Genomic DNA, 26,594 nt, shown 5'->3' on the forward strand with positions numbered 1-26,594 from the left:
CGAAATTAGCAGTAACAACCCTCAGTGTCCCCGGTCACCGTTGTCTGTTTCTGAATTTCGTATGAAATATGGATATCGTTACAGCAAAATCGATGGTCTAGCACTCCACGATGTACCTGTCGATGGTAACAACACTTTTGCTCATCTAGAGATGCGGCAGTTGACGCGGTGAAGTGAAAGCGCATCGTGGCTTTTAAAATGCAAATGTAAACAGCAACCCAGACAGCAATTTACACTCTTGACATAGCTTCAACATACGCCAGTAGTTGAAAAAAAAAAAAAAAAAAAGTTCGGCGTGGTGCAGTGGTAAGATGCTTGTCTCGGAACCGTCAGGTCCAAAGTTCGAATCCTAGGCAAAAGGCATTTTTTTTTCTACTTTTATTTTTTTATTTTATTTTGTATTAATAATTTTACATAACCTTAAAATGACCTCTGTCAATTTTTAATCAAATATTGATCAGGAACTACAGAATTTTCGACTACAGGGCGTCACACTACAGAGAACAGAACGACAGTCACAACGTCCCAAAATACGACAGACTGAAAATTTGCTGTTGTGTTTTTCAAGTGGGTGAGACGTCTATACGGCGTATACGCAGATTGCTGTCCTCTCTATTAAAAGCAACGTTGCTGAAACACGTCGTACAAGACGCTGTACGACTCGCATAACATCGAAATACAACGCCGTCACCATCCATGAGATCACCGAAAGCACGGTCGCTTTCGGTGGCGGCCTACAGATGGCAGCACAGGTAGCGCCGGTAAAGTTACAGGTGATATTATTTTGCCGTCCTCAGTTGTCGCCACATGTGAGTGCTTGCTGCATTGACGCCGTCCGATGTAGTTGTTTAATCGTGTGTACGCTGTGCCGAGAGAAATTGTGGTGCATTTTGTATGCATTGAGAATCACAAAACCCCTGGGACCGCGTAATGTAGCCCGCAGTATCCTTCGTGTGGTGCGCCGATGTCGAAGATATGACCCTTCGCGCTTCCTTTGTTCCGGGCTCATGAACAGGATCTCCTCCTCTGGCACTGTCGCATCGTATCGCGCTGTACGGAAGAATTTGGTGAAAGTTGTGCCCTTACGTCCTGTAGTTGATCCGCAATTCAACAGTGTGTGCGCCGGAAGGACCGTTGGTGCAGTCGATGCCGCGGCACCTGTGACGCTAAAAGGAGCGTTTTCCGAGTACGCCTAGAAAGGTAAGTCCGGCGCTTGCGCGCATTCTTCCTGTCTATGGTACGTGAAGTGTGCGTTGTTGTACGTATCGCAAGATCCGTACAACAACCGGATCCGGATTTGTAAAGCAGCAAGAATTATAAATGTGCTTTTCAAATGGTTGTTCTTCATGTCGCAGTGCACATTTAGCAAAAAGTTCCATGGAAATTGCCCTAAAACGTATTCATGTTACCAACAGCTCTATCTGTGGTTTATTTACTTTCACCTATGAAGCACGCTAGCGCGGGTGGTTCTTTGATCTAAATGGGCACAAAAATTCAAGCAAAGAAAGTTACTGTTTGTGTACATAATTTTTCATTAAGAAATGGTATAGTCATTTCTAGAAGTAGTACGTCGATGTGTCGTCGTCACAGCTAACAGCTGCGCGAGATAGCACCCGATTTCTTCGTCGACGCATGGCCAGATTTTTAGCTTGTATGGAAATTCTTCTGTTTATAGTGTGTCGTCAGATGACGTGTATTAGTGTCCTGTGTGTTTTCGTGTACTTGTAAAGGATTCCGATCTAGCAGAGAAGCCGAAATTACATAAGCAATGTTTCTTTTTAATCGAAAAATCTTTCTCTTTTCTGTATTGTCTCTCCAGAAATGAGGTGGTCTGTTGTAATTTTAAGCGCATCGTCCTTTGGGAGCAGTGCTTTGTTGCGCCGCATAAACAAGTTAGGTTTTGGAACGCTTTTCATGTCCTAAGGAATTTTTTGATAGTACAATTCACATTTCACGTTATACAGCTGTACGTTTGTGTGAACCTTTTCATAGTAGATTCATGTTCTCTACAGTTCGATTTACGTGTTATTTAACCGCCTGTGATGTTACAATCAGATATTTGCACAACCAGTTGCAGCTTCATGCAACTGGTTGTATGAGACTTTTTTCAAAATATGACGTGATCTTTTTATATCACAAGTTTGCAGTTTCAGCAGGGATTACAATAAATAAGTATTTATTATTGTTTAGGGATGGCAAGATTTTGTGAACCAGAGGCACCTCCACATATGCACCTGCGGCACTTCTGCAGCCTCAACAGCACGGAAAAGTACCTGATGTGCATGCTGTGACAAGGTGTGTGCAAAGCAGTTGCTGCCACTTACAAGAGCTGCAGATTTTGTTGGTATCATCCATGTTTGGAAACTCCTGAATTTTTCGTGGGTTTGCAAATGTGGGCTCATTTTACAATTTTATTAATGTCATTTTAGAAAGACAATGAAGTTGTGTTGGTTAAGATGTTTTAAAGCTGTTGAGAGATTGACGGTATGACATTGTTAAAATGCATGTAAAAAATTAATTATAATGGTACTTGTACTGCTTTATTATTAGCGATGCAATATCTCTAACGAGAACATCAGAGGGGCACGTGCTTTTAGGAAGTTTAGTCAGATAAATTCCTGAAGCAGCGTAAAGCTCTGTAATCTAAAAAAAAATGTTGTCAGTTACTGGTTTCAAGTTCGCTGCTGCTTTTCGTGCTGCACGACAAGTTAAATAATGGTTGATAATGTGTGTGTGACGTAATAGTTCTGCGCAAACACACGAGGTGGAGAGAAGTAATTAATAAAGGGAAAATCAGACATCCACCCGCTCGTACCATTTGCAACAAAGGAAACCTGTATGTGTTCCTCAAAAGGAAAGCCGCACAGTTGAAGAAAAATTCGTCCTGGTCCGGGACTCGAACCCGGGACTACCGCCTTTCCGAGGCAGCCACTCTACCATCTGAGATAACCAGCTGGCTAGCACATGGCAGGACGAAGTCGAATTACTTGACAACGCGAAGCAAAAGCAAGGGTTTGACATAATATTTTTTTCTCCTTTATTAATTACTTCTCTACACCTTGCGCATTTCCGCAGAACTATTACGTCAGACCCTTGCCTTTGCTTCATGTTGTCGACAAATTCGACTTGGCCCGGCCATCTGCTAACCGCCTGGTTATCTTAGATGGTAAAGCGGCTGTCCCGGAAAGGCGGTGGTCCCGGGTTTGAGTCCCAGACCTGGACGGTTTCTTTTTTTCAATTGTGAGGCTTTCCTTTCGAGGAATCCGTACGGGTTTCTTTTGTAGCAATTGCTACGAGCGGGTAGATGTGCGATTTTCCCTTTATTAATAATGTGTGTGTGTATGCAACAATGGGGGTGTTGAGAGCAAGCTTTAAAATAATGTGTGCTATGTCCCCAACAAAGAATTTAGTGTCTGCAGCATTTTTACAAAATATTATGTTCACAGGTTGGCAGGTATGACATAATGTACAACAATAATGTACAACACTTTTGCTGTAGATGCATTTTCATAACGTCCATTTTCTGTCTACTTGAATCGTATATTTAGAATTTGGCCCACCTTCAGTTTGATCAAGTTACATAGGTAGCCCCCTCTGAGTTAAATATAATTAGGAGCTATTGTAGATATGCATGATATACCTACTCACTGTATTGTGACAGATATTTTTAGGGACTGTGTTGTGAGGCATGCTTTACCTGTATGTCTTGCTGCAGCTTGCCCGACAAAAGCATAAATGCTTTGCCCACCTTTATTATTATGCTTTCATGTAGACTTCTAACATCTGTGCCCACATAGACTCCATGTTCTTAATTACATTTTTCTAAGTATTCACTGTTGTGCATTACATTATTGTGTTACATTACTGTGCATTACATGTTTTTCTTTGTTTTATTTTGGAGGGGGTATTCATTTCTATAATAGTACAGAGAATAGGAGTTCAAAACAAAAAGCCACGAAAGGTGGCTTAAAAGTGTATGAAGCTTGGAATTCTACATTCCATCCCCTAAAGCGCTACCAGTAGTAAAAGATTCCTAATTGTCTTTTTTAGAAGCTAGCTGCCAGATACATAGTCCTATTAGGAGAGTATGTTATTTTTTCTTCTTTGGTCTGACTTGTTTTGTTGAATGTTCTCCTTGTTCAGAATTTGTTTTCTTGCCACCTCATGCAATACTCCTGCTGGAGCCTATGAGCTATGTGTATAATAAATAAGTAAATTCCTAAAGCATGCAACAAACCATGCAGCATAGCATTTAAATGTTGCCAGTTTATAATGCTTCTTGAGTGCAGCGCATCATGGAGCTTGAGGCTGATCTCTTCAGATGTAAAACAAATTGCAGGGTATGAAAATGTGGTCCTACAAACTGCTGGTTACGCATGTCAGTCAGCTGTTGCAGTGGTCACAAGTGAGAATGTAACCAGAAGCTGGGCGTGCTCGGCCATTTTGCATATGGCACAGGATAAAGCTTCACCTCTGCCATTGCTTCTCTTATAATAATGGCCTCCGAGTATACATGCCGAGTTATGCTTCTGGGGACACCTATTAGTTAAACCTTATCAGGTAATACCATTAGCCTTATGGGTGCTATAATGTTGCAGTGCCTGCAGGATGGCCAGCATTACAACACATTAAAATTATTGTACAAGTCATGCAATGGTATCGGGATTGGCCCACCAAGTGACAACCTTTAATTACACTATACCTGGGATCAGCTCACTCAGTCAGGGAGACATCCATGCATAAGGGGAGGGGTATGGCAAATAGAGGGCGTTCGATTAATCTTTCTCACATAGATAGCTGATACATATAATCTTTCTTAAATTGGATGCTTTGTTGCTCAAAGTGAAGTTACTTATGGGCATAATGTCAGCATTTCGATCCTATTTATGCTTAACGAAAGTTGCTTTGTTCAGTGTCACTTTTTATATTGCTTCACTTGTGATTCTAAGCTCACTTGTTTTATAGCTGCTGTAGGTATGGCTGGACCTGGAGAAGAAGTGTAAGCAGACCATGCTATGTTGCTGATCTGCGCTGATCTCCACATCCAAGTTGGTCCCGCGACAGTTGGGCACCATTGTGCCTTGCTTCATTGACAAGGTGATATAATATGGTGAGCTTGTACTTCAATATCGGTATTGAAAATTATGTTAAGGAAAAAAGACAAGGATTGGTCTTTATGATAGATACACTCATGTTCTTTCTTTAAGGTGTTCTTTTGACACTGTTCTGCATGGACAAATTTTTAGAGAATTATAACAGTCCTTTATTGCAAAGTGCCATGGCGCTAGTTTATGCGTTAAACTAGCACTCTTTCACCAAAAAAAGCCTTATTTAGCACACAATTCACAAGGAAAGAAAGGACGCAACAGGACAGAGTGCTACTAACAGTTCAGTATTATTGCTCGCACAGTGATATTGTGCAAAAGGTGAAAGGGGGAGAATAGATCTGAATACATGCTGTTCGCACAGAAACATGGTGAGCGTGACACTTGTTTTACAATGATAAGAAGCAGTCTCACTGTCTAGTAATTCTCTGCATGGGGAGCTAGCGCTAGGTTCCTCGTCATACATATAAGAAAAGCCTCAGATATCTCTCCAGCGCTTTTGTCTTTATATTTTGTCACGATCAAGCAGCTTTCAAACATAGGTGCATGTGCGCCGAGAGCAGTGCACTACCACTGCTAACTGACCCATGCATCAAGTTTGCTTGGTCACGCTGCCAGTCATTTATACATTGGCCGGTTTATCCGATGTAGCCTCTACTGCACGAAATGGTATGTGATAGACACTGCACCTGTGTACTGTACGTGCTTTGTTACATGATTTTTTTTTCAGAGATAGTGATGCAGGCCTTTTCATTATTTACATGCCTACACAACAAACCAAGCCAGCATGAGGCAACTGTTCTCGGCACGAAACAAACTTGATTCGTTAGTTTTCGTTCATTGGTGCGATCACACTAAGGCAGACAAGCTTGTAGGCTGTGCTTCTGCAATTTGTACAGCACACTGACAGCACTGGTGTGGGCCTCATCTGTGGGCTGACTTATGGCACCTTCTACAGCGCAGACCACTTGTGTTGGGCGAGGCACCAATGTTGACGTTTGTTCCCTTGTGCAAAACAGCAGTCCTAGGTTTTGAGTAGTTGTAGGAAGACAAGGTAAACACAACTTCCATGGCTTGAGTGGGCTCATTTCTCTTGGGGCATCTAGCTTTTTTTTCTTGCAACTGTGCAGAGGTGCTTCCCTAGAGTCTGTGTGAAAATGGCATAGAGTTGTGCATTCGGGAACTCCTGAACAATGATCTGCTATAGTTAGGGCTTTGCGAAAATGCACTGTCTACCAATTGGTAGAAGGTGCATTATTCAGCCACTGATTTCCTGTTGGCATGCTTGCACTCGTGCTGTCAGTAATTTCTTGGCTTGCCGAATTATCCTGAGGCCCCACGCTGATGATGCTACCGATGTCGTCATGTGCAGACTTTTCAGGATGAGGTTTTTTGCTTTGCAAATGTTGTTGAAAGGTAGGTGGTGCTTACAGGTAGCTATACTAGATATTAGTGGAATGAATTGGCCCATCTTGCTTCATCAAACATCGTCACGCCGACATCAGTTGCACAAACAAAAAACCTGGCCTACTCGCAGCGTCGTGCACGAAGAAACAAACAAATCAGCTGCTGGATTGTCTTGACATGGCATACTAAGCTGAGACCGGAACTGCTGTAGCTACAAACCAGGCAGAGACGATGATGATGAGCAGGGATTTGCAGTAGCGCCACTTCGTGGGGCAGCAAGGAGGCTCCGTTCAAAACAAAAATGTCGTTCAGCAAGTAGAACCATGCAACGGTCAGAGTCGGTGCATGGTGCTCTCGATCAAGTTGGCTCAAGGAGTGTCCGAAAAATCAGACGAGAGGTTGCAAGGCGACCGAACTTTCGGAAGTTGTTATACATTATGGTCCATGGGGAGAATGACGGTGCCGTGAAGCAGACCGAGTAATCAAGTCCGAATTTTCGGAGTCCGGAAAATCAGTCGGCGACTGTACCTATACCTATGTGTCTATGTATACCTAGGTGCAACAGTGTTTGCTATGATCTGTGCAAGAATTGCTGTTGCCCGTAGATGCCCAACATGTCGGGTGTCAAGTTGTAAAATACCTTGCAAAAGTGATCTACGGAAAAATACCGCTTCTGCTATATTTCGCTTTTGCAAGAAATTTTGCGGCTGCTGGCACCTACCTTAAAAGGCTTTATATGGTCTTCGCATGGCCAGGGCCTTCTACTTTTGTGAGTTTGCTTATCTCGAAATTTACCCCGGTTTTTATAACTTCAAGTTGGCGGGATCCCTAGTCTCCTTTAACGTGTATCCAATAGACCTTACATAGGGGTTTTGGCATTTCCCTGCCATCTAAATGCAGCCATTGTGGCCGGGATTCAAGCCAGTACACTACGGTATTTTGCTGGCAGAAGGGTTTAGTTTCTGAATAATTTATTATCTCAACCTGTCGGTGTTGTTTTTAAAGGTATTTCATGTTTGTATTCTGTTGCTTCAATACTAGTAATTATTGCTAATCAAACGATGTGTCCATCTTTTTCCTATAACACTTGCTTCAATCGCCTGCTAATTATGACAGCTTATTCTCCCACAGTACTCCATGTTCCCTTGAAACATAGGCATTGCATGAAACCACATATTTTTCAATAAGATTTATTCATTATCTCCTATGACCGGAATGCTGAACCTTTCTTATCTGTGGGAACATAGGCGAATTCGCCTATGTGCCAACCTGTTGCATGAGTCAAGATAAATTATTGGCTTTACTTTTTCAGGTGCCCTGCTCGCTCTCACCCAAGCAACCCACTCCAGCGGTCTTCTCTCGGCAGACTGGATGCATCGAAATACCGTTAGAAGGTCCAATAAACAGTGCTTGGGACATTTATGACATGCTTTTTTTTAAGCCGGATGACTTCAGGCTTAATGAAAGCTCAAGTTGGTGTACAGAAATACCTACGTAAAGTATACTTGTCTTTTTCACTTACAAGTACATGCCAATACTTTGCCTGACATTTTTCACCCCAAAATTACGCTTTACTGTGGATTTGTGAACAAACCATTACAACAAAAAGCACTGCATTAAAACGAGTACAAGTAATCGAACAAATACTAAATCTGCAAGAATTACATTTGCATACTAGTAGTAAATATGAAAATGAGGTACAGTCTTCTTCAGGGTGCATTTTCTTGTAGGTCATACATAGAGAACGTACTCGTGGGTCATACTAAACTTGTTTATGATGTATCACATCAGTGTTGGTAGTGCTAATCAATTTATGCCGAAAATTGTGTTTATCTTCGTATCAAGCAATGTACCAGGCAAACCTACATGTGAAAGTGGCATTCTTGTTGCAAACATGATGCAGATCTACTTCTTTTCAATGCTGATCGCAAATACACAAATGTACAAAATAGGTTTAAGAGTAAATTATATTAAGCAACATCAATCCATTCTGAAAGGACCAGGTATGAATGCAGCAAAATATAGGTCTGAACAGGGGCAAACAGGTCTGGGTTAGATAGGACGGGATTAAACGGGTCAGGATTAAACAGGATTTAAACGGGTCAGGATCAAACAGGATTTAAACGGGTCAGGTTTAAACAGGATTTAAACGGGTCAGGTTTAAACAGGATTTAAACAGGTCAGGACTGAACAGGATCAAACGGGGTCCCGTTCCATAACCCTATTTGATGAAACCCGTTTGAAAACAAATAGGATTTTCTAGTAGGGTCTACAGAGTCGATAATCGTACATACTGGTAATTGGCATTACATTGTATTTTATAAAAAATTCACGTTTATGAACATATTTTGGAACATTTTCTACGACTCGTAGGAATTTTTTTTTGCAGTACATAAAGTTTTTCCAAATTTCCCTGTGTGGTAGTAGCCCAAACTAAGTGACACTAGTTTAGACTAGAAAGAAACAGTGTGTTGAAAATCAGCATCATTATTTGTGTTGGCAGTATATGACGGTTACGGTAAACAAGCCCGATTATTTGAGATAATTTTGTCGCCAAGGAATTTACGTGCATATCCCAGGATAAGTTTTCTTGAAAGATAACACCTAAAGTTTTAAAGTACGGAACTATATCGATAGGAGTTGAATTTAGCAATATAGGCGTATTAATTATTAAGCTTTTATTTTTGCTTCGAAAAATTATTCCTTTTGTTTTGTTTGTGTTTATTTTAAGGCAATTTTTACGTGTCCATTCATGCAATTTTTGAAGAATTAAGTTTGCTTCCTCAACTAATTCATCCGCCGACTTTATCAGGAATATGCTAGTATCGTCGGCGTAAATTATATAGTTTGCCTTGATACTGATACTAATGATATCATTAATATATAAATTAAAGAGGAAAGGGCCCAAAATACTGCCTTGTGGCACGCCACAAGAAACGGGCAGTGGACTAGAGAGTTCATCATTAATACCGACCCTTTGCTTGCGGTGTTCTAGATAACATGTGAGGAGGGATGCAGCCTTCCCGCGGTAACCATAACGTATGAGTTTCCTAATAAGAAGTGAATGATTGACACAATCAAATGCTTTTGTAAAATCTACGAACAACCCCAGAACCAGTTTTCCCTCATCAATTGCCCTTGAAATGAACTCTTTCTGAGCAAGTAAGGCACACTCCGTGCTGAGGCCTTTGCGAAAGCCAAATTGGCATTCATTTAGAAGTTTATGTTTTTGCTCAAAATCCATAAGCCGATCTAAAATTATTTTTTCAAGTACCTTCGAGAACATAGGGAGAATTGATATTGGACGATAGTTGCTCATGTCACTTTTGTCGCCTTTTTTATATAGGACACTAATGCGTGCTTCTTGCATTTTTCTGGGAAAAATAGCTTGACTGAGACAGAGGTTGAAAATATATGCAATGCATGGAGCCAGGATATCGACAACGTATTTTAAAGGTTTTATCTGTAACCCGTCAATATCTTTCGCACTGCTGCTGTTTAGATTTTTAATTATGTGGATTACTTCGTTTTCATCTACAGGTTTAAGAAAAATAGTGTTGCTATTAACCGGAATATTACTAAGATCATTTGGTTGCATAGGCGCATTATCTGCACTTGCGAAATATGTATTAAATGTATCTGCAAGCCGCTTCCCAGATAATTCTATACCATTAATATCTAATTTAAGAAGTTTACTGATAGGCGGATGATGCCTTAATACAGAGCTGAGCCTTTTCCACATAATCTCAGAGCATCCAGCAGCTGCTGCAAAGAAATTTGCAAAATATTCTCGCCTAGCCTTTTTTATATCTTTATCGAGGCGATTACGGCACACTTTAAATTGGCGGAATAATTCGATATCTTTAGTTGAAATAAACTTGCCATAGAGAACATTTTTATGCGCGATTCGTCCGAGAAGCTCAGAGTTAATCCATGGTTTCCGAATTTTTTTGTTTGGCTTAACGCGCACTGAGGGAAAGCTAGATTCATATATTGATTTGACAATGTGAAGAAATTTTTCATAGGCCCCATTTGCTTCGTTGGATCTATATACATCATCCCAACAGGCATTTTCTATTTGTTCCCGAAATATAGACAAATTGCGCGGGGTTATTTTTTGCATCTGGTGCATTGGCTGCGTTACCTTCTCTCGAATGTGCCCTTTGGCGCAAATAAATATAGGCAAGTGGTCACTGAGGTCATAGGCAAATACACCCGCCTTAACTTTTTCAGGGATGATATTTGTAAAAAAAAATATCAATTAAAGATGATGAATATTCGGTAACTCTAGTGGGCAAGTCTATTACATTCACTAAACCATTCACCTTCAGTAAAATATCTAATTGTAAAGTTTGGGAATCGTTTTTCATCATATTAATATTGATGTCCCCGCCGAAAATTAAATCAAGCCGATTTTTATTAACAAACTCAAAGATTTCTTCTAATTTATCAAAAAACTTGCTAACGCTGCCATTGGGAGGGCGATAACACACTATAATAACGGTGTTATGCATTCTTATTGCTAGAATTTCATAGTCAGTTGTTGTTGCGGAAAGTTCGGGCAGTAAGTCACACTCGAATACTTCCTTTACCAGGATGCAAACTCCGCCTCCGCGAGAGTATGACCGATTTAAGTAGAAGGTACTATAATTTGGGATACGGAAAATATCCGCATCGTTCATTGACCATGTTTCTGTTAACAGTATCGTGTCAAATGATTGTCCAAGCTGTTCAAAAAACAAGGAGAGGTCGTTTTTCTTATTAGAAACTGAGCGGATGTTTAGATGAAAGCATTTAAAGGATTGCTGAAATTTTTTGCCTAAATGCTGACTGAATACTTGTGGCAATATGCAAGTCTCCCCCCTTGCACAAGCCATCGTTATCAAGAACTGTTTTTAAGCGAGTTTATCAAGATGCCTCTCGGTAGAAACAGCTACTGCGCGTTCACCGTCGGTTTTTCGGACAAGAACGCGGCCGTTGCTGTGCCACACATATTTGCAGTTTGCTCGCTTCGCCCATATCTTTGTCTGAAAGAGCAAATCGCGGGTCGTTTTCGTGACATTTTCAAGCAGGAATACATCGTCTTTCGATTCACGCAACTTCTGTCTGCTTTTCCACCAGCGGTCCCTATCTGCTTGTTTCGCGAAGCGACAGATTATACCCGGTATATTTTCTTTCTTTGACGGCAGCCGGTGAACTGAAACAACGTCATTTTCTGAGAGCTGTGGAAGTTCGAGCTGCACGGCTACGTCGTTTAGCTTTTCGAGCAGGTTTTCTTTTTCAGAGTGTTGAATCCCATGAAATTCCAGGTTTAAGCGGCGGCTCCTCCATTCAAGTTGGTCAATTTCAGCGTGAAGCTGATTGACATCGCTCTCGTTTCCCTCAACTCTTTCGGTTCTGCGTTTTAGATCCTTGATCTCATTTTCATTTCGCTCCGTTCGTTGTTGCAGTTCATCGTACTGTTCGCTCAGAAATTGTAAAGTGTCTTCAATGCCTTCAACTACCTCTCGGAGTGGCAACAGCTGGTCAAGCTTTCCGTTAATGGTCATTAACAACTGCCGCACGTCTTGCGCGTCAGAATCATCACTAGATTTGTTAGGTGGCACACGTAATTTCTGCCGTCTACAGGACGTGCAGCGCCAAGCCAGGCTGTACGCATCTCCCTTCGACCTAATTGTCGTGTCCGAGATTCCCGAGCATTTCCCGGTGTGAAATTTAGAAGTACAGTCTCTACATTCAATGACAGAGTCTGAAACAGTAAGCGTTAGCTCACAAGTGGCGCATATCATATTGCAGGACATGGTTTGGCACAATTTGGCAGCAGCAGCAGCATCAGCAATAGGGAAAAAAAAAGTACTAAGTATCGAAATACTAACCTGCGAAAAGGCAGGTTGTTACTTTGACGATGCTTCTTCGATGCTGCCGCTGCCGCCAATGTGAAAGCAGGCCTCGATTTCCACCACTTTATAGCTTGCTCTGTCGATGGTGGCGCTTGAAGAAGACTGCGGCGTGATCCGGACAAAGAGGGCTTGCAGCAAAGACGCTTGCAGGGCTACGCCCACCAAGGTTGAAGCAAGCACGGTAGCGACGTCACAGGACAGCTGGCGTTATCTGCGAAAAGGCAGGTTGTTACTTTGACGATGCTTCTTCGATGCTGCCGCTGCCGCCAATATTCTTTAGCCATTTAAGATCAATACTTGTATATATAATTGACGTAGCTTCATTAATTACGTGCACAACGTCTCAACTTATCCGTATCTAGAGGTTACCAATATGAACACTCGAATGATAAAATGATCTCACCAAGACTTATATTGGTTAGTATTGTTATTGGGCGCAGTTAAAACAGCCGGCATATTGATAGTGCAGTAGGCTTCCTATGAAGCAAGTGTGAAAGCATGGACAGGTTTTCTTGGCACAAATGATGTTCATGAAGTTAAAAGCACGTGCCCATCCGTGCACTTCTGCCTCTGCAATGGATTCTTCTACATTATACAAGAAGCACCTCAGCGCTAGGGTACATCACAGAAGGTGTGCGAGAACATTGTGTACGCTCCCGATTACATTTCTCAGCGTTGCTAGCATCACGCTCGATTTCCTGGTGTCATTAAGAATAAAAAGTCGGGGGACGCTTAAGCTTTGCATTTAAGAGTGGAACGCGATAGCATTCAAAGATCCCCGACTGTTTCTCACGCTTCCCGGCAACTGCAGCTTATGTAACTGTAATGTTTACCGGGAAACGTTGGCGGCGAACGCTATGCACGAAGGCGAGCGTTCTGGCAGAAATGCGGTCTCTTTCGTGGGCCGATCCCGGAGGTACGGTGCACAGCCGCGCCAAGAAAACTACATCATTTTCAGATTTTTAACGTTGTTTCGCACTTTTAACATTTCAGTTTTAGAAGAAAAGGAAGAAGGAAAGAAGGAAAAAGAGAAGCCAAAGGCAGGGAGGTTAACCAGAATAATGTCCGGTTGGCTACCCTACACCGGGGGAATCGGAAAGGGGAAAACAAAGATGACAGTGCGAGAGAGGAGGGGAGGAAAGAACAAAATAGCGGTGAGTTCACTGATGCGTGTGGTCTAGTAGTTGTTGCACTCTGCGGCGGAATGCTACGACCATGAAAGCCAAACCTGGGCCGTCCAGCAGGTCTCGGCGGCTCTTGAAAGACAAAGGCCGAGCGAAACCGACGGAACGTTGCCCCTCAGGGCGACCGACCGCGGGAGTAGCACGCGCTGGAGTTGAGTAGAGACCACCCGCTGAGAAGACGTCAGGGCCCGCGTCACGGCGCCATTTAGTCATGGTGTCGTTCTGCAGGCGACTAAATGAAGTTGTTTCTCTCTCTCTCTCTCTCTCTCACTAATAGTCACATACATTCACACAAGCCCGTCGCCCTCAAGAAGCACAAAGTGCCTTCACCACTTAATGGGACCGACGACCGATGGGGGCGGTATTCCAGCAGCACCTTCACGGAAAGCGGCCGATCGTCCAGTTTTTGGAGAGCGTTAGCAAGTTCTTGTCTTTCTGGGACATATCGTGGACAGTGGCACAGCAGGTGTTCGATATTTTCTTCGGTGCCGCAGACCTCGCATGCTGCACTGTCGTTCATTCCAATTAATGTAGAGCATGCCTTTGTGAAGGCAACTCCTAATCAAAGGCGACATAGAAGCGTATACGCTTCTGTAGCTATAGCTTCACGTCGGGGAAGTCCGAATGGAGGTCGGAGTTGCAGTGAGGGGTTTATTCGATGCAGTCGTGTAAGTCTTAAGTTTGGCGAGTTCCACTCGGCCAGTGAGCGACTGCGTGCCAGGTGTCGAAGTTAAATTGCGGCGTCTGTCCTCGAAAGCGGAATTGGAACGCTGTGCTCTTCTTGGTGTGATGTGCGAGCAGCGTTATCGGCGGAATCATTGCCACTGATTCTACAATGGCCAAGTACCCATTTAAAGACAACCTCGTGACCTTTTTTTTTTTTTGGACGTGATGGTGAAGTTTCACGATTTCGTATGTCAGCTGTTCTTGACATCCGCGTCGGAGAACTGACTGCGTGTACTGTAATGCCGGTTTTGAGTCGGAGAACACAGCCCATTTTCTCAGTTTTAGAAGATTTAAAATAAAAAGGGTTGCGCTGTCGCTCTAGCAAGGCATGGCATAGACATACGCCGAAATATGTACAAAAATGTTTGCTCACTGACAACGCCGCCGACGCCGACACGAGATTTTCTGAGACACGGGGCCCTTAACGCTTTCGCGATAAAACAGGTGCCTGGGGAAAGCATTGGATATTGTAGTGTTAGTCAGAAAGAAAGACAACACACACTACGCTTCTGTGTAGATTACAGAAAGTTGAACCGTGTCACGAATATATTTTTCAGTACTTTGCAATTGATGGAGCAGCGCGGACATGATGGACACGCGCGGTCAGCGTGGACAAAAGTGCTAATGTATTAGGATGGGTGTTTGCGGCATATATTATGCGAAGCATATTAACGTAGGTTTCGGGCCTTCGCGCGACGCCCGGCGGTGGCCACCATTGACCCTGAAGTGGGGTCACGTGACATGACGTCACGTGATGACGTCACACAGGCTGCAGATGGGGCCTCATATCGCGCCGTCGGTCGCCTCCCGGCGGTGGCCACCATTGACCCTGAAGTGAGATCACATGATGTGACGTCACGTGATGACGTCACACCGGCTGCAGATGGGGCCTCATATCGCGCCGTCGGACGTCGCCCGGCGGAGGCCTCCACGCTTCGGTTCGCGCCGTCGCGCGCGACGCGGCGGCGGCGCCACCATCGCTGCATCACGTGATATGTGACGTCACGCGAGGGATGAAGCGGCGCGCGCCCGCCGTCGCGTCAGTCTCTGTGCCCGCAACCGCGCCAGCGTCTTTGCGCCGGGCGTGTATGCGGTCAACATGCCTCCAAACGCTAAGGACGTTAATAATATGAATTCAAAACGAAGGCTGCAGCGTGCTACGGAAACCGATGAAGAACGCGAAGAACGCCTAGCCAAGCGGCGCGCTCAATATGCGGCTCGACGACAACGCAACATGCTTCGCATCCACTGGGCTTAACCTTGATAAGCCTCCAATTTTTTTAGGCTGTCTAATGTTAAGACCTAAAAAAAGTAAATATACTGTAATTTTGTGACAGTTATTGCTGACATATGTAAAGTCACGTGAAATATGAGCTCCGACACAGTGCCCATGATGGAACTGGCCCCTGGACTACAGGGCAAAGTTGACACGCGAAGTACTGGTTTAATAACTACCAGTAATCTGAAAGTGCTTAACTCTGGAACTTCTGGTTCTGCGTCGCTGAGCAGTCTTGGGGGCCCCTCTTACCAGTGGCGTAGCTAGGTCGTCTGGCACCCGGGGCGCATAGATCTTCTGTCATACCCCCCCCCCCCCCCCCGGGTGTAGTCGAGGAAGGCGAGGATATCGACAATTTCCGGGTATCAGCACCAGTACAGCCGCCTTGGACACCGCGCACATCCCCCGGGTCCCCCTCTCCTTCGCTTTCTTTCCCAGAGATCGCGAATGCAGCAGGTATACACGCTGTTTTTTCTGCGCCAAATAACACAGGGTGCTGCACTGATAACTTGTGATGAGCGCATGTGCACATCTTCTGTCAGACTGTAAGGCTTGGCAGCCAATACAAATTCGGCATCGTGGAAAATATGGCTCACCTCACAAGTAACACAAAATATCTTTATAAATTTTTAATTACCAGTTTTAGCGGCAATATTGCATTTGCAAAATTGAAGCCCGCCATTCATATCTTGCCCAACAAGAACTTCACAAAAATCGTCGTAGGTGCTATGGCGCGCAGTATTTTGGCTATGGGCAGCCCTGAATGAAACCGAAAATTAAATTGTGTGTGCAGTGACGCTGATCTCCCCACCCTATTAGAAAAACGGAAAACGCTACCCGCCTCCCTGCTGCGCGGGCGCCAATGCTATGACAATTACGAGTTCTCTTCATTTTGATCAATAAAGCCTTGTTTTTATTTGCTGCTTTACGGACAAACGTGATTATACGAGCTGCGGTACCACCAAGAGATTGGGAACAGAATAGAGCACGCTTCACGGTGATTCTTGGCGTCACCATAAAAAAAAAAAAAAAAAAAGACCGCGATGAAGCCCGTGCCAGCGAAAGCTTGCACTACTTCAGGACAACATTCATTTGGGCTAGATGGTGCATACTTGATGGTGCATACTGGCGCTTCTCCTGTGTCGTTCTCCCCACTTGTGATCGTCTTAGTTGGCGCTGTTCCTTCCTAATTCAAGCTTGCACTACTGTTGGTCTGCACTCGCAATCGAGAGGATTAAGGGATCAACGTCACTGGTCTACTATTTCATATTTCTTTCGCTGCTGCCATATACTGGGCACCGCCCGCAGCGCCAAAGCACTGTAGGTTGTAGGTGATACAGGGGGAATCAACCAGCGACGCCGACGAGAACGAGGAGAAAGACTCAGCAAGGGAAGACGACGAAGCCAAGAACGGTAAGTGGCAGCTTGCTTGGGAAGAAGCGCTTTGGTGCGTATCGTATCGTATCGTAGGACGCCGACGAGCTGCGCCTGCTGTTGTCCCTGATTTCTGCTGGCCTCGACAGAGCGACCGTTTCGTTGACCTGCAGGGGTGTTTTGGCTGAGTATCGGGTGGTTTAAGGTGTCTCAATAACCGTATTTTAGTTCCTGGTTGATTGGCATTCCTTGCGTCAGCCGTCTTGAGCTGATGTCGACCAGTTCTCCAGGCCAGGCGCGATCGCATCCCTGCCACCTAATGAATTGCCCATAGATTTATTTTTTCGCAGTGGCGTCAGCACCATTCCTGTGGCGCTTGTGCCTACCAATGGAGGTTCCATCAGGATCACGAATCCACAGGCTGTCCAGAAGGCACTTGAGGCCACGTCCAACCAAAGCCACACCTCGAATGCCTAGCAACGAGGTAGAGACGCCTTCCACAGTTGCAGAACATTCCACAGACACTACTTCGCTAGTCCAAACACGCGAGGATGAGCCCTCTTATTCAGACACTGTTAGTGTCACAGACATGAAACTTGACACTCGAGCTCCCAAACGTATGGGGTCCCCACTTTCAAAAACTATGAAACCAAAATCAAAAAAGAGTCAACCAACTCCTGTGCTTACAGAAAGTATTCTAAAGGCGGCAGTTGCCGCTGATGTGCGTTCAACACCATTGGACAGTTGAAAGTGCTGCAGTGGAACTGTCGTTCTATATTTTCAGCTTCAACAGATTTATCTTGCCTATCTATTCAATTCAATCCAGATATCTTACTTCTTCAAGAAACGCGTGGCTTTCATGAGAGAAAAATTTTCATTTAAAAGGTTTTCGATCCTTCCGATTAGATAGAGACTCGCGAGGTGTAGGATTAATGATACTTGTTTCCAGTAAAATTTGTCACAAGGCAAAAATTTCTTTTCAAATAATGGACTGCGACTGTGAAATTTTGGCCATAGATTAATGTCTCCCAGGATACCATCCATTTTCAATTATATATGCTTATTTCCCCAGCGGTGTGCAAAGTACACGTCAACTTGATAGGGCTGTGGCTGCCTGTAGAAAAGAAATTTTGTTTGTAGGGGATCTTAATTCGCATCACGTGTCGTGGGGGCTAAAAACAGATTTGTGTGGTTAGCTACTTTGGGAGTGGAGTATTGATAGTCACGTTTCATGTCAGAACACAGGACAGGTAACGTTTGCTAGAGGACCCTTCCGTTCAGTGTTAGATTTGACATTTTGTAGCGCTGGCATCAAGGTTTTGTCGTGGGTAGCGGTTGACTCAGCAACCAACAGTGATCATCTTCCTGTGTCATTTGAAATCAATTGTCAAATAACATCTTTAGAATACCAGGCATGCACATTTATGGACCATACGAAATTTAAGACTTTCTTGCGTTCTGCCGTTTCGATACTTGCCAATGCCAATGATAAGGAAATCGCTTCAACCATTTGCTCAATTCTAGAGGATTCCCGGAAGCAAGCTGAATTTGTCATCCCTTCGGCTAAAGGCACCGCTTGTCGTTGGTGGAATAATGAGTGCACGCAGGACTATCGAAAAAGAAAGGCCGCTTGGAAAATGCTTCTGCATAATCAGTGCCCGACAAATTGGAAAAATTATCAGTTTCATGCTGGTGTATTTAAGCGTACTGTTAATCGAGCCAAAGAGGAATACGATATTAGACATTACGATTATCTATCTAATTCAAAAAATAAGCGTGCTTTATTTGCATTCCTTTGTGCTAGGAAGGTGCTACCAACACCCTTAACATTAGATTCAATTGTTTTGACCCCGCAGGAACTGAGCGCCTCCCTAGAAGAGATTGCCGAAGGCTTAAAAAATGGATTTACGGCCAGGCTTCCGGCTATTCATTATACATTAGATCCTTGGGATGGCTTTACTCCAATTTCCTTAGCTGAACTAAATGAGACTGCACTATGTTTACCGAATTCAGCCCCTGGCCCTGATGGCGTCACAAATGCAATGTTAAAAATATTGTTACAGGAATCACCTAACGTTCTTTTAGACCTGGTGAATTATTTAATTAAATATGCTTGGATTCCATTGCACTGGAAGCTCGCCAAAGTAATATTGATGCTTAAGAAACAAGAAGGAAGGTATGTATCGGAGAACATTAGGCCCATTGCGCTTACATCAAACGTAGTAAAATTTATTGAGAGGCTTCTTCACCATCGCATCATAAATTTATTAATGATAACTACATTCTTAGTCCCTGTCAGATTGTTTTCAGGGCCGGCTGCTCCATCTGGCATGCCCACGTCGACTTAGAAAGCCGAATACAACTCGCTCGACGTCATAAGCAATACGCTGCCTTAGTGACGCTCGATATCGCTAAAGCATGCGACACTGTGGAGCACACTGTATTGATCAATCGGTTAACTTCCTGTGGTGTTCCTGGGTATATAGTAGCGTGGATTCAGTCATTCTTAGGTGAAAGAGAATTCTATTGCTACGAAAGCGGTGTTTCTTCTTCTAAACACAAACAAACGAGAGGCGTACCGCAAGGCTCAGTTCTTTCCCCGGTGCTTTTTAATGTTCTCATGAGCACACTACCTTGTCATCAAGAAATAACTACTTATGTTTATGCAGACGATATTGCGTTTTTTTGCATCTGCAAACGACATCCACACGCTATACCAACGACTGCAAACTTACCTTTATGATTTGGAGAGGTGGTTAGATGCTAGTCACTTCACACTCAATGCCAGCAAATGTGCTGTTCTCGTTTTTCCGATACGTGACATAGTGCACATTTCATTGTCTTACCACCTTCAAGACATACCACAGGTGGAATCTGTTAAATACCTCGGAATTATTTATAACGCCTCTCTCAACTGGCGCCCACACATAGATCATGTGACTGGGAAAGGTACCCGTGCAATTAGCATATTGCGTAGGCTGAGCAGTCGTCGAATAGGATTGAGAAGAGATACACTCCTAATGAGATATCGTATGTACGTTCGCCCTGTATTAGAATTTGGTTGCGTGCTCTTCTCTGGAGCTCCAGCCTACATGTCCCGTCCCCTAATCCTCTTAGAAAGAGAAGCATTACGTCTGTGTTTAGGTCTTCCTAAATTTGTTGCAAATTTATTCTTTATCTAGAATCCCGTGTTCCGCCACTTTCGTGCAGGTTCCGGCTTTTGACGGTGCAGACGTTCTTAAGGATTTATGAATCACCACTGCGTTATCCCCAAATAATCTTTATTTCACAACCTGCATTGTTTTTCGGTGCCATCTGGCCGCGACTACATAATCCGCAAATTATATTCGTGCAAAAATTACTTGACTCTTTGGGCGTGCGCATATGCGATGTACTTCCTATTACCGACAGAGCTGTTGCCACGGATATTCAATTCGATGACATCTTTCCTAATAATGCAAAATTACTTCCACACCGTATTCTAGACGGTATATTACAAGATCACCTAAAAAACCTTCAAACAAACGTTGTAATTGCTACAGATGCTTCACAATGTGAAGAAACGTCAGGTGTAGGAATATTTTCCCCGATTCTCGATTGGACATTTTCTCTTCGGCTGCCAGATTTCATGCCGATCTTTTTAGCCGAATTCATGGCCGTGGTGCTGGCATTACGCAAATTAGGCCATCAATTACGTCAGCCGTGATAGTCGCTGATTCGTTGTCATTGTGCTCATCCCTTACTGCTTCTAGTGATTCTCGCGTGATGAGGACATTTCAATCATTGTTACCTGGTTACTTGAGAAGCGTGCGTTTGATTTGGGTGCCTGGCGATAAAGGACTAATCAATAGTGAAATCGCAGACTCTCTAGCCAAGGCATCGATAAGTGGCCCGATTCTCCCTTGCTGCCCTTTGACTGCTTATGTTACTGCTGCTAGATTTCGCAGGAGTATCATTATACAGTCAGTATCAGGCTCCGCAATTACTAACTCTGTGGGTTACGGACATCTCCTACACCCTTGGAACAGAGATTTTTGCCGAACACGGAAAATTGAAGTGTCCATCACGAAGCTGCGCTGCCGTATACCTGCACTGAACTTCTACCTCCACAGGTCTGGTCTGGTCCCCTCACCATTATGCTCATTCTGTGGCGAAGCGGAGACAATCGACCATTTCTTGTTGTCTTGCAGACGTTTTTCTATTATAAGAATACGACTACTCGAAATCCCGCTTCGCTCTATTGGTCTAACTTTATCAGTGCCTGTGATCCTATCTTTTGGAGCCTCCATTGTTGGCTTCAGCCACAGAAATGTTTGCTTGGCGATCCAAAATTACCTCATTGAAACCAATCGATTTCCATGTTAGATTGATCGTTCTCCCTCCCAACCATAGCTTTCTTTTATTTCTCATCTATTATTAATTATTATTGTTATTATTCTTATTATTATTGTTATTATTATTATTATTATTTTATACCCGGTTTTCATCTGATTATTTCCTTTTTTCTCCAAACACAAAACGTTTACTTTTAAACTCACACGCTCAAATTGTTAACTCCCTTGTTATCATTATTATTTTTATGTACCTAATTAAACCACCCGATTCTTGGCCAATCCCCCACTGTGGGTATGTGCCACGGCCACTCAGCACAACAACAACAACAACAACAACAACTTGCACTATCTTTGCGAGCACGAAAAGGTTTAAGAAAACAATTGCGAGCAGCCTCTGATGACAGCGGAGCTCGAGGCGGCGGTGAGGGCAACAGCAGCTGCATTGCCAGCGCGCCTGCGGGAGAGCGAGCTAAACGCGGCATAGCGTCTATAAGAGCCCGACGGCGAACGCGCGCGGCGCCGCTGCCCAGAAATGACATGAAAATTATCATGCGTCCCAAGCCAGGGCTAGTTGTAAAAGAGCTTAAACTCTACGAAGTTGCGCGAGCGACAGAACGTGCAAGCGGCGACCCGGAGACCTTCAGGAGCGATAAATTTCTGCTTCGCCTCCGCAACGGGTCAAACATAATCATTGTAAGTACCCCCTACGAACAAGTGGCGGAGAAGATCGTGAAGATCAAAACGCTGGAGCTCAATGGCACTAAACATCTACATACCCACACCTGAAGGGTGCCTGGAACGCGAAACCCCAGAAGATGAACTTTTACTCCGAGTGCGCACTCAAGGAGTGACAATCGTCCAAGCCCGGATGCTCGGCAAGTCTGAAACCGCAATGATAACGTTCGATGGACCAATAGTGCCACGCTTCGTCTACTATTACGGTGGCGAAATGCCATGTGTGCCTTATCAGCCCACGAGACAATACTGCAAACTGTGCAAAAGCAAGGGACATAGAACGGACGTTTGCCCAACGCCCACGGCAAAGGCGTGCAGCAACTGTTGGCTAAGGGACCCTCCTGAGGACCACACCTGTGATCCAGAGTGTGCCCTGTGCGGGGGGGCTCATCCCACGGCGGCATCGGAGTGCACCAAGAAACTCAAACGGGTCCCCCAAAGGGGCAGGCCACCACTGTCGCAACGTCTACGCCGACCACAAGCCAACGGAATCCTCAAGTGACGCTGGTTCAGCACGGACCGTGAGGGCTCTGCATCACCAGACGGGGCCCGTTCCAAGTCCCGATCCAGTTCCCGATCCAGGTCCAGCTCCCGAGACCGCTCCAACTCCAGGGACAGTGGCCAAGAGAGGGGCCAAACAACAAAACAACAGCAGAAGTGCAAGAAGACGCTGAACAAGGAAAGCAAAAACAAGGTGAGCTGGGCAGCAATCGCCTCCCAACCCCCACACCAAACAACACAACTCACACGCCTAGAACGTGAACTAAAGCTAATGCGAGTGCGAATAGGAGACCTAGAAAGAGAAAATAGGCAATTGAAAAAGCAACAAACGCAGCAACCACAACAAGAACCTAAACCAGTCCAGACAGGACAGAAAGGACAAAAACTACAGAATTTAGAAGGCGACACCGTAATTACCTTGTCGATATTGAAAGAAACCATAAAAGAAGTTATACCCACAATCATAGAGCAGGTGATGATTCAGGTAGATCGAAAACTAGAAACTATGGACAAGAAAATCCAGGCACAACAAATAGAATTTACGAAAGCGTTGCGAAAACATGCCAGAGGCAGCAGCATAAGAGAAAAAGAGAAAGTATACAACAGGCCAGGCCTGTCGGCCATGACCCAGGCGACATACGATGCCTAAACATCAAAAGCACGCTTCCGAAGAGTGCGAAATATGGCAGTGGAACTGCCGCGGGTTCCGGCGTAAAATTGGACAACTGTCGCAGCTGGTGATGACTCAAAAAGATCACCAGCTATCATTGCATTACAAGAAGCCGGAACAAACACAAAATTACAGGGATACGAAACCTTCAATACCGAAGGTGAAAACTGGAAGGTCGCAACATTGGTGGACAAGAAAGTCACGGCAATATGTCACAAATCCATAGAAGGAACGGACATTCCGCATATAATAACAGAAATCACATATAAAGGCGCCAGAGGAAAGAGTGCCTTCATAATTAATGTCTACAGTCCGCCGAGTCAGAAAAGAGCAACGTTCGACAAACTGTTTCAAGAGACAGCAAAAATGGCGAAGGGGAGACCTCTAGTGATAGTTGGGGATTTTAATGCCAGGCACTCAAGCTGGGGGTATCCAACCCAGAACAATAAAGGCAAAAATATCATGGGACAAATAGAAGCACACGGCATGACACTTCTAACAGACCCTGCAATGCCAACAAGAACAGGGAATAGTATCTCCGCAGACACAAGTCCGGACCTAACAATAACCAAAAAGTGTCCAAATGCGGAGTGGTGCAACACCCTCGAAAATCTAGGAAGTGACCATTGCATTATAAGCACCACAATCCGCACAGCTCAAATCCGCAAACAAATAGGTACAGGTAAAATAACAGACTGGCGGGCGTACAGAGAATCGCTTAAAGAACAAACCACGGATATAAATGATTTAGATAAGTGGTGCGAACGCATACGAAATATAAAGGAGAAACATACCAAAACCATCACCAGGACGGACAAAACACCTGAAGTGGACCCTCACCTACTGCATCTGTGGGATGCAAGACGAAGCCTGACCAAAAGATGGAAGCGACAGAAATGCAACCGCAAACTCAAAATGAAAATCAAAGAAATAACCCAGAAGGCCGAGGAATACGCTAATCCACTTACAACAGCCAACTGGGAACGCTTCTGCGGATCACTTAATGGAACCCTAGGGACGGCAAAAACGTGGAACATCCTCAGAGGAATGGTTGACCCGCTAAAACCAGACGCGAAGGACAAAAGAACTTGGAGAGATTGCTACACTCGTACCCAGGCACAAAAGAAGAACTCCTTCAGGCAGTCCATAGAAAATGCTTCGGTAACAAAGCCCCAATACCCCCATACCAAGCTGATTACACCGGACACCCAAACCCAGAAATGGATGGACTCTTCACGGTGGCAGAAGTTAGAGCAGCAATCGCCAGTACAAAACGGAATACAGCGGGAGGGGCGGACCAAATATGAAATGCCATGATTAGAAACATGAATGATGAAGCCATAACAGCCCTTACGAACTTTATAAATGACCATTGGGTCAAAGGAACGATACCACAGCAATAAAAACACGCTGTGATAATCATGATTCCAAAACCAGGGAAGAAATTTACTTTAGACAACCTTAGGCCCATCTCTATTACATCATGTCTAGGAAAAAATTGGAGGACGCTTAAGCTTCGCCTTCAAGAGTGGAACGCGACAGCGGCTGCAGTCTAATGTCAGGTGTTTACACACTTTAAACACGATCAGAAAAACAACGCAACAGATTAACCGGATGATAGCCCGTGTGGCTCATAATCGGACAGGAATGGGGGAACAAGACACCCTCAGACTGGTGAAAAGCCTGGTCATTAGCAGACTAATGTACTCCCTACCTTACCATACCATGAACAGGAAGGAAGAAGAAAAGGCTGATAAAATAATAAGGATGGCATATAAGACAGCCCTGAGGTTGCCACGCAACACTTCAAATGAGAAGCTTCTAGCCCTCGGCCTCCACAATACATTTCATGAGCTGGCTGAGGCCCAACTCATAGCGCAGAGGAGTCGATTGGCGCAAACGACAGTCGGCAGAGCTCTTCTTCAAAGAGTCGGCCTTGGAGAATGCATACAAATATACCAAAACGCCAAAGGTCTACCCTGCCAGATTAGAGCTTTGTATGGGGTATCGCCAATACCACAAAACATGGATCCGACATTACACGCAGGAAGGAGAAAAGCTAGAGCAGAATACATAGACAAAACAACAAAATACTCGGACACTGCACGATTCACGGATGCTTCACCATATCGGGCCAACGCAAAGAACATGGTGGCAGTTGTCGTAAACCGTAAAGGGAAAATCACGGCCTGTGCTTCGGTTTCCCGAGCAACCATTTTAGAAGCCGAAGAGATAGCCATCGCCTTAGCTATAAGAGAAGGCATAGAGCGCAATGCTCCACTAACAATAATCACAGATTCTCAGGCCGCATGTAGGAACTATCAGAGGGGACAAATCGGCGCGAGGGCACGCCGGATACTTACCGAAATCAGCAGAGACCTTGACGTCAGGTACACCCAAACGATAACATGGGCCGCGGGACACGAGGGTGTTACTGGGAACCTCCATGCAGATGAGGCGGCTCGAGATTTCACTAATTGCCGAGCTGCCCATGGCAACATGGTGGAGGACCCGACACCCATCGATCCAAGTTATAAAGCGATCTTGCGACACTACAGGGAATTCAGAAGGCTCTACGCAGCCCCGCATAGGAACCTTTCAGCCGTGGACTCAGCGACGTTACGCAGGCTCCAAACGGACACATACATAAACCTACATAAATTGCACATATACTACCCAACAGCATACAAGGAAATATGCCCGTGGTGTGGGAGCACACCAACACTCTACCACATCACATGGGAGTGCACAGCTCACACATAAGAACAAGAAGGTAATAATACGAGAGCAAGGTGGGAGGCATTGCTATCCAGCTCCGCCCTCGGGGATCAGCTCAAGCTCGTCCGGAGGGCAGAAGGGATGGCGAGGGCCAGCGGTGCCTTGGAATAGGGGCCCGACCACACGGCGTTGCCGCGTTTTAGGGGCAACGAAGTTCTTTCTACCAATAAAGTTTTGTTCTTCTTCTTCTTCTAACAATATGACTTTGAGTCCTCAATTCTCGAAGTGCTTCCTCTATAAGTACTAATAAAGGATTATGAAGCATATGGTTATTACTTATCTGCCATATTTTTCGCGCTACCGAGTTCCTAGTAATCACAAAAACACATAACTTCATAGAATCTCGATCGGGAAATATCCTTACAAAATTCACCTTTTCTTAAATAAAATTCTGTGCAGCTGATACAGACACTGTACTTGTAACATGAAGTCACAGTTTTCTGAAACTTTCGAGGGTAAGAAGGAAAGCGTGAAACATAACGGCAGGTTTCGCAGCGGCTTCTCGAAGCGAGCGGGAGAGGGGAAGTAAGGGCCGATTTACGCTCAAACCGCCCATCGCCGCACGCCGCACCGCAAGCCAGCGGTCCGCCAGTAATGGCCGACG

The 26,594-nt window shown here is 44.5% G+C and overlaps 1 protein-coding gene and 1 long non-coding RNA gene across 2 annotated transcripts; one reads left to right on the plus strand and one right to left on the minus strand.

Annotated features, from left to right (window-relative positions):
* Window positions 1-275: 275 nt before the first annotated feature.
* Window positions 276-7,934, plus strand: LOC126547856 (uncharacterized). The gene is made up of 4 exons (XR_007602801.3): window positions 276-1,200; window positions 2,191-2,295; window positions 4,966-5,110; window positions 7,825-7,934. It is a non-coding gene; the product is annotated as an uncharacterized lncRNA (long non-coding RNA).
* A 3,337-nt stretch (window positions 7,935-11,271) lies between these two features.
* On the minus strand, window positions 11,272-12,656 carry LOC126548287 (uncharacterized). The gene has a single exon (XM_050196437.3). The coding sequence runs from the start codon at window positions 12,311-12,313 to the stop codon at window positions 11,408-11,410; it is 906 nt and encodes a 301-aa protein (XP_050052394.3). The 5' UTR covers window positions 12,314-12,656; the 3' UTR covers window positions 11,272-11,407.
* Between the last annotated feature and the right edge of the window lie 13,938 nt (window positions 12,657-26,594).

Source organism: Dermacentor andersoni, chromosome 1 (assembly GCF_023375885.2).
Source record: "Dermacentor andersoni chromosome 1, qqDerAnde1_hic_scaffold, whole genome shotgun sequence".
In the NCBI taxonomy this organism is placed as follows: Eukaryota; Metazoa; Arthropoda; class Arachnida; order Ixodida; family Ixodidae; genus Dermacentor; species Dermacentor andersoni.